Source organism: Kryptolebias marmoratus, linkage group LG5 (assembly GCF_001649575.2).
Source record: "Kryptolebias marmoratus isolate JLee-2015 linkage group LG5, ASM164957v2, whole genome shotgun sequence".
NCBI classification, from domain to species: domain Eukaryota; kingdom Metazoa; phylum Chordata; class Actinopteri; order Cyprinodontiformes; family Rivulidae; genus Kryptolebias; species Kryptolebias marmoratus.
In genome coordinates, this window is record NC_051434.1 from 849,661 (window position 1) to 858,239 (window position 8,579).

An 8,579-nucleotide genomic window follows, 5' to 3' on the forward strand; every position below is an offset into this window, starting at 1 on the left:
GGATCAGCTGCGAGTCAGACCAACGTTAAACCGGATCAGCTGCGAGTCAGACCAACGTTAAACCGGATCAGCTGCGAGTCGGACCAACGTTAAACCGGATCAGCTGCGAGTCGGACCAACGTTTTCTGTGTCGATCGCTCAGATAATCAATAAAAGAACCGAGGATCCATCAAACAAAACATCAGATTAATAATAAACAAAATCATGTTTCTTATCAGTAGAGAAAAGTGTTTTCCCAGAATAATTATTTTCCTGTCATGAAGACTGATCCTGTAAAGGAAGCATTCAAGCTCATTTCCTTAAACTGAAACATTAAAATAAATATGATTTTAATGTGAAGTGTTGGATGGTTGTAAAGGAAGAAAACAATCTTAGATATAAAGTCGTCAGTTTGTTAAAACGAGACGTTATTCTGCGTAAATCCAGATTAACCTCACAGGTTAATCCTGCCTGCTCTGGACCAATCAGACGAGCTGAATCTGTCACCGTGGCAACAAAGAGACGTGGACACAGGTGGTTCTGGGTGTCCTTTAAAATCCTGTGAAAAGACAATCTTTGTTCTGAGAAGGGCTGAATTCTGTCCCTAAATGTGTTTCAGGAGGTTTGTTTAAAGCGAGCAGCTGGACTGATGGGTTCCACGTTTTTATCCAGAACTTAAATACATAAAACTGGTCTTTTGGAGGATCAGCGGGTCCAAAGAACACAAAGGGATGGAGAACGTCAGGTCGTGATTTTCTGGCCCCGTTTCGGTCCTGATGGCGTCAGAAGGAAAAGTTTTGGATCTTTTTCGTGTAAAGAACGACTCACAGGAGGAGCGGAGGAGGACTCAGCATCTGGACAGATGTGTGACTGGACTGAATCTGAAGATCTGCTCCACGCAGCTCGACCGTGACGAATGTTTCTTTGTTGTTTGTGCTTATTTATACCGTGCCTTTAACCCTCCGTTGTCTGTGTCCCGCTCGCATATCGCTGCGCTCTTATCCAAAGTGTTATTATTTTTATAAACTCCGAACTTTAGTTGAGTTGCATGTTTTTGATGGACTGCTCTGTGTGCTCTGTGGTCTGAAACCAGAGACCCAAACACGGCTCCGGTTCTGTTGCTGTGAGGCGTTTTAGCTGACAATCAGAGGAAGTGTTTCCTGTGGGTCGGATCGGCGAGGAGCCGCCGTGTTTCACTGCAGGAAAGTCAGAGACTCGTGTGTGTGTGTGTCCGTGGTTGGACTCATTCTGATTTCAGACGCCGCAGCCGGTCCAGTCGAAAAGGTTCCTGGTCTGGTCTGGACTAAAATGGTCCCAAAACCCAGTTCAGATCCAGTTTTAGGTTCAAAAACCAGTAAAATCCCACAGGTTGTTGTTGCAGCCAATCAGCATTCTTGACTTTTGATTGACAGCTCACTGAGCCAATAGGAGCTTCCACAGTGTCCGCTGGTCCTTCAGACTGAAAAGCTTCAGTTTTTGGTTCTGATTGGGTTTTCAGTTTGTCCAAACATCTGGAACACTTGGACTCATCCCGACAGTTTGTGGACCGGAACCAAACATCTGGTTCTGAACAGAACTCTGGTTCCTGTGGGGCTGACACGGTTTCTGCAGCTCTAAGATGAAACTTCCTTTAACTTTAAACGCAGTAACTAGTTTCTTTGTGCAGAGATGTGATCATTTCTCTGATGTGATCAGCCCGAGCTCGTCACACGGTGGTTCTGACCCGTCTGAGTCGGAACGAGGAGAAACTTCAGCGTCGGCATGTTTGTTGTGAAGTTGAAGCCGAGGCCGTCAGCGACCTCGCAGTGTTTATTCTTATATCACTAAACTTTATTTAGCCGTTTTTTTATTGTGCTTCTGGTTTTGTGAGGAATCTGAATGTGATCCTGTAAAGATCAGAACCTGTGTGTAAATACATTTTACAACGTTTCACACTCAGACCGTGTTTGTTGTTTTATTTTAACAATAATAAGGAAGCAGAATTATTCATTTCTTGTTTTCCTGGGTTTTATTTTAACCTTTCATAAATCTACTTTATCTAAAACTTTTATACTTTTTAAATATTTAACACAACCAGCTTTCAGTTTAGCCTTTTGTCACTTTTAGCTTTTATTAGTCTTTTTAAATTTAAAAATAACAGATTTGTTTTAAATTTAGTTGTATAAAACTCTACTTTTAGAGTTTAGACAGAAAACAAAAGTTTTTATTGAAACTAGGAGGGGTTAAACCTTAAAGATGAGATAAAATAATTCAGTTTTAATTTGCAGTTCAGCTGATTTAACGAATCACTGACTTATAATCCGGTTTGTTTTAATGAAGTAAAGAAAAAATCAAAATGATTTTAATCCAGTTTTTATTCTTAGAACAACTTTCAAATCTGACAGGACAGCTTAAAACAAATGTAGAACCAGAACCAGCTCTTCAGTGGTTTAAAGTCCGGACGGGTCGGGGTCAAGGTTCTGGAGCTCCTAACTCTTCAGAGGACAGTTCTGACCCAAAGGCACCAGAACCAGGCTGAAGATTCGGACCAAATGTAAACAGGTAATCCAGTTTTGACTCCGGTTCCTGCATCTTATTGCTCAAATGTTTTTAAATGATGAAGGTTCTGCTGTCATCGTCAGAGCTGCAGTGGTTCTGTTTGGACTCTGAAACAATCAGCTTCAGTTTTATTCTAATTACAGATCCTCTCTGACGAGGCTGAGGGCGGCTCCACCTGCACAGCTGGAGGTCAGGCTTACTAACTGTAGCACTTCCTGGNGTCCGGACGGGTCGGGGTCAAGGTTCTGGAGCTCCTAACTCTTCAGAGGACAGTTCTGACCCAAAGGCACCAGAACCAGGCTGAAGATTCGGACCAAATGTAAACAGGTAATCCAGTTTTGACTCCGGTTCCTGCATCTTATTGCTCAAATGTTTTTAAATGATGAAGGTTCTGCTGTCATCGTCAGAGCTGCAGTGGTTCTGTTTGGACTCTGAAACAATCAGCTTCAGTTTTATTCTAATTACAGATCCTCTCTGACGAGGCTGAGGGCGGCTCCACCTGCACAGCTGGAGGTCAGGCTTACTAACTGTAGCACTTCCTGTTTCCTTGGGGCACTTCCTGGTTTGACTGTAGCACTTCCTGTTTCCTCGGGGCACTTCCTGGTGTGACCACGAGCGTTTAGCTGCAGTCGGTGGGGTGGGGGCCACAGGAAACCAGGTGGAGGTTTTAGTTTTTCTGCTTTTCCACAATAATAATTATTATTATTCTAATAAGTTCAGCATATGAGACTCCACCGGACGTGAGTCTCTGTGGTCCTGATGCTGCAGCCTCACGAGTAGAAGTTCTCAGCCAGCATTCTCATTCTTTTGTTGCAGCGAACTGTGACATCATTAGTGTTGCCCTTTGAGGCACTCCTCATCATCATCGTCGGTTCTGGAGAGTCCATCTCTACTTTCACCAAGGCGTAACAATCCACCTCGTCACTTTTACGGACCTCCTCTTTGTTGCCTCCTTTCAGCTTGTCTTTCTGCACATTCGGATGGAAAAATGTATAATAAATAATTTTAAACAACAGGCCGAGGAAGTAAACTCCAACCACGCTGGCGGCGGTGATGATAGCATGATGCTGTGAGATCTCATGGAAAGGGGGAGGCGGAGGATCTGTGCTCATCTTCCAGGCCCAGACCCCACAGAGGATGGAGATGTCAGCCAGGATGTAGCTGTGGTACAGCAGCTTCTTGTTCCTCGTCTTCCCCTCCACCACGCTGAACCAGTCGAAGTACCAGATCAGGCCCACCGTGGCTCTGTACAGCCACTCTCCACACCTGCAGTCCATGATGTCCACCTTGGAGCTCCGGGCGAAGAACAACAGAACCAGCCAGGAGCAGAAGAAGTGGGTGACGATGAAGCAGGGCAGCACGGAGGCGAAGAGCGAGAGGGCGACGAGTCGAGGAACCACGAGGAACAGGATACAGATGAAGAAAATGACCGATAACACGATGTTCTGCTTCCTGCCAGGCTGGACGGAGCGCATGTGGGAGACGTACGGCGTGAAAATGCAGTGGGTGACGGCCAGCACAGAAAAAATGATCTTCAGCACTGAGGAGGAGGAGAAACATCATGAGAACATTCTGTCATCATCAAACTGAATCTCCAGCCTTCACAGGTTCTGGAGGGCCCTGAAACACTCAGAGTTTAAACGGGTCACAGAAAGTTGGACAAACTGTGACCCGTTTTCTAATTCACACAACATGATCTCCATTTTTATCCAGACGCCACAGCAGAACAGACAGTGTATCTGCTGGAAGCGACCTTTGACCCGATGGACAACCTGACCTCTTCAGGCAGAACTTCCTGAATGGAACAACACACCTACACCATGACTGCTCCTCAGAGGTGAGGCCCAGCTGTCACAGAGATGACCTGCTACCTGTTCAGTCCAACAGCACCTTTAACCATTGTTCCTGAAACCATTCCTGATCGCCAGGCCCTGCAAAGAGACACGATCATCTCTGCAGGTGGTCCAAGGTGTCTCCTCCTTAGCCGGCCCCTGTGTCCGTACCTGAGAAGTAGTCCTTCTGACCCTTCTGCAGGATGACGGTGAGCATCAGGACGATCTGAGGAGCGCTCTCTGAGAACGCCTCGATGATCCGCAGCATGGCCAGGTTGAACTTCTGGAACATGTAATCCTTGGTGTGGCTGGATGCTGAGCTGCAGGTGCTGCAGCTGCAGGTGCTGCATGTGCATAACTTCTTCACTGAAGTCTCAAAGACGCCGATGTGCCTGAAACACAACCAGAGAAACCAAACGACCTGTTATAAAACCTGCAGCTGCTCAGGCATTAATGCACAGAGAGCAGCTGGTTCAGGGTCAACATCCTGGTCCTGAAACTCTGGACTCCTCTGACGGGGATGGATGTGACAGGCCGCAGTGTGTCGAGATGACAGGTTACAGAGTCCTGACTGCAGGTTCGAACATCACATCACGGATATAAAGAGGAGATCAGAAGCCACTAAAACAAGAGGAATAAAGCTGCTCTTTTTTTATTAGGCAAAATATTCACAAACTTTTATTTCCAACATTGTTTTTTGTACAGTTAACATTTATCGGAGCAGAATAACCTGAGAAACAGATAAAAACAGAGTCTGAGGCTTGGAGCTGACCTGACACAGAGTCCCAGCTGGAACACGTGCAGTTTCCTCATGTGACGTTTCAGACGTTTCTCCACACCGGTGTGCATCTCAAACTTCTCATATTTGTACCAGAACCAGCTGAAGAGCTGGGCAAGCACCGAGGAGCCAATCAGCAGCAGCAGCAGCACGCCCAGACGCACGTAGGACGCCTCCCGATAAAAGCCCACCGCCACACAGATGTCCAGCCCGATGTCGAGCAGAAACAGGGGCAGGTCCAGTGATGAGAGCAGGGATTTAAAGGAAGACTTGAAAGGAGCCATCCGGGCTGTGTGGTCCGTCTGCAGCTACCAGGTTCATAAACACACACCTGAAACAGTTGGTGGCTCGCAGCTCCACCCAGTCTGACGTGTCTTAAAGGGAAACCACAGCCTGCAGAGACTGATGGGACTGAAAACTACCAACATGTGAGAAGATCCCAGCTGAACCACGCCTGACCCGAAAGAAGGAGTCTGCAGATCTGAAACTTCAACATTCAACCTTAGAGCTGACAGCTGTTCCATCTGATCCTTCAAACTTTCAGCTCATTTCTTCTGACTTTAACCTCTTATTTCAAATAAAGCAGCACAGAAAGAATAAAGCTTTTATTCAGCAATCAGAATAAAACCAGCATCGAGTCTTTCCTTCAGCTTTAAATTAGTTAAAATCTTTTCAGTCAGTTGTTGTCAAACAGAAACAAAGCGTCGCCGCGGTAACTACAGGAGAGGAACCCACCCTGTTTGTGTGACACATCGAACAGAACCTGTTTGTTGGGTCGGATCGGCGCTGAATAACACTCATCATCACTAACAGAACAAACGATGACTTCATGCTGAGGTAGATGATTTTTTTATACATCTGGATGTTTTAGATCAGTTTTAACTGCTTTCAGTTCTGGAAAATCCTCCTGAAACCGAGCCAGAACCCTCAGGACTAAATGTTTGCTCTGAAACATCATAAACACGAGGACTCGGCTCCGTTCGCTCCGGCAGAGCTCCTCACGACTCGACTCGCTGTGTAAAAGTTAGCAGCCAGGTGGGACATGCGTTTGTTGAGCAGCTGTGAGGACGGCGTTTGGTCCTGGAGGGAGAAATCTCTGAAGGTCACGATGGCGTCCGGCAGGTCGTGGGGCAGCCTGGGCGCGCCGTCCCGCGGCCTCCACAGTTTGGGGTGGAAGCAGCAGTAGTACAGAGCTTTGAGGAGGAGTCCCAGCAGGTAGGTGAGAGGAAGAACGGTGAGCAGGATGAGGGCGTAGGCCTCCGTCTGCACCGGGTCTCTGTAGAACCACCAGGTGAGCATCAGGATGGCTGCGTCCACGGTGACGAAGGAGTGGTAGATCAAGCTCCGCCCACGAGTCCGACCCTCCGCCACGTTGAACCAGCTGAAGTACCAGATGAGGCCCACGGTGGCCCGGTACAGCCACTCCCCTCCGGCGCTGTCCATGAAGTCCGTGTTCTGCCGCCACGCCCACAGCAGGAAGACGAGCCACAGCAGCAGGAAGTGAGGGGCGATGAACCCGGGCAGGACGGAGGAGAAGAGGGCGAGGACCGCCACGCGAGGACCAATCAGCAGGAGGTTCCACAGGAAGTAGATGAGGGAGGAACCCCAGCGCTGCTTGGCTTTGTCCGGGAGGAAGGAGCGCAGGGAGCGGTGGTAGTCCACCACCATCCAGGCGATGGAGGTGGTCGATGCAGCGACGCTCACGACTGCAGGAACACAGACAGGAAGAAAGTGACCGCCAACAGGAAGGAAGTGAACAACAACAGGAAGGAAGTGACTATCAAAAGGAAGGAAGTGACCACCAACAGGAAGGAAGTGAACAACAACAGGAAGGAAGTGACCNACCCAGTCTGACGTGTCTTAAAGGGAAACCACAGCCTGCAGAGACTGATGGGACTGAAAACTACCAACATGTGAGAAGATCCCAGCTGAACCACGGCTGACCCGAAGGATTCAGTTATTTCCCTTTACTTGCAGCAGAGAGAAGTCCAGCAGCTCAGACTCGTCTGCAAGGCCGATCCCTCCCAACAGGGTTAATCATTGTTTCTCAAACTTTGCTTCACTCCTGGGAGCCCAGTTAGAAAATGACTGGATGCTTTTCTCCTGTGAGGAATGTGAACCTGCAGCTACGTCAGCAGGAGGGCAACAAGCATTCATTCAGCCTTAACGAGCTGCCACAGATGATTCTAATGCATCACATGTTGAAACTAACAAACACAAACACGTCTCTTTAAAGCTGGATGGAGGTTTTAATGTTACAGACTAACTTTGTAAACAGAAATAGATTTCGGACCGGAACCTGGAAGTTGAAGCCAGAACAGGACCGACCTTCCTGATTTTCAGCTGCGACTCGTTGATTCCTGCAGTTCTTTTCTTGCTGTTTGTTCAAATATTAATTTAGATGTAATTAGTTGTTTGATCCTTCAAATGAAGGTCATGTGATCCCATGATTGTGCGCTGAGGAGTGGGCGGAGCTTAAGCCCCCACACATCTCCATGATTCTGGCCTCAAAAATACAACATGGCAGCTTCCGTAACCCAGGATAACAGTGATGGGCGAAGTTTTGTCAGTGTGTTCATGAAGAAGCTCAAACATCTTCAGGAATCATACAGAGTCCCGTTTTCTGTGAGCTGATGAGTCATGAGGTTCGCTCAGATTTCACGCTGCTTCTGCTTTTTGGTTCATTTTCTGAATGAATCACGACGTGGTATGTCATGAGTTTTTATGATCTGAGGATGGATTTACCTCGTTTTCAGATCAGATGATTTATTTTCATGACGGTGACGTGTTGCATAAAAGCTCAGGATTAAAATGAGTCCTTCAGACAATTAAAGCTGTGTTCCTCCTGAGGAACGTTGTCATACTGGAAGAAAGACGGAGGAGTGTTGTACCTGGAAAAATCGGTTCTGTTCTGACTGTTTATAAAAAGAAGAGCAGAAAACTGAGTTCAAAGGTTCTGTTAGCACAACCGGGCCGAACCGTTCAGCCTGTTCTGGAAGGCCACCCTGACATGGTTAAAACAAGCCGAGGAGCTGCTCATCAAATTATTATAAAACATTTCAAGGACAGACTGTTGGACAATAACTCCCTGAACTCGTTCTTCTGTAAACTGGAACTGACTCAGTCTTTCTGTTGACTAAAAAGAAGCTGAACTATAAAAATGTTTCTCCTTTTGAAGCATTTAAATTCAGTTCTGGCGTCACAAGAACCAGGATTTTATTTTGCAAAGGAAACTTTGGGCTCATTCAGACCAGGAAGTCTAAATTTTTTATTGTCTAAGATGATTAATTCAAATACTGATTTACAGGAACTGATTTTCAAGCTATTTTAAGGACAACAGAGAATCTTCTGGTCCTCAGGCTGGAGTTTGTTGTCTTCATTTGAATTTTTCTGTTTTTAACATCTAACTTCTGCAGACCTGGATGGATGGATGGATGGATGGATGAAGGATG

General features: G+C 46.7%; 3 protein-coding genes across 3 annotated transcripts in view; 1 reads left to right on the top strand and 2 right to left on the bottom strand.

Annotated features, from left to right (window-relative positions):
- Positions 1–2,905: 2,905 nt before the first annotated feature.
- LOC108251731 (XK-related protein 8) lies at positions 2,906–5,577 on the bottom strand. The gene is made up of 3 exons (XM_025003128.2): positions 5,122–5,577; positions 4,521–4,741; positions 2,906–4,057 (listed from the first exon to the last, which is right to left on the bottom strand). The coding sequence occupies exons 1-3, from the start codon at positions 5,409–5,411 to the stop codon at positions 3,288–3,290; spliced, it is 1,281 nt and encodes a 426-aa protein (XP_024858896.1). The 5' UTR covers positions 5,412–5,577; the 3' UTR covers positions 2,906–3,287.
- A 142-nt stretch (positions 5,578–5,719) lies between these two features.
- The window catches only part of LOC112450094 (XK-related protein 8), a gene marked incomplete in the record, with an annotated part of 4,390 nt that continues 1,530 nt past the window's right edge, over positions 5,720–8,579 (bottom strand). The window contains 1 exon segment of the mRNA XM_037975781.1: positions 5,720–6,832. Within this exon segment, the coding sequence (XP_037831709.1) occupies positions 6,082–6,832 (751 nt within the window).
- The window catches only part of srsf4 (serine and arginine rich splicing factor 4), a 10,297-nt gene continuing 7,554 nt past the window's right edge, over positions 5,837–8,579 (top strand). The window contains exon 1 of the mRNA XM_037975782.1: positions 5,837–5,964. Coding sequence (XP_037831710.1) covers positions 5,957–5,964 — 8 coding nt within the window. The 5' untranslated portion in view covers positions 5,837–5,956. The remainder of the gene's footprint in view (positions 5,965–8,579) is intronic.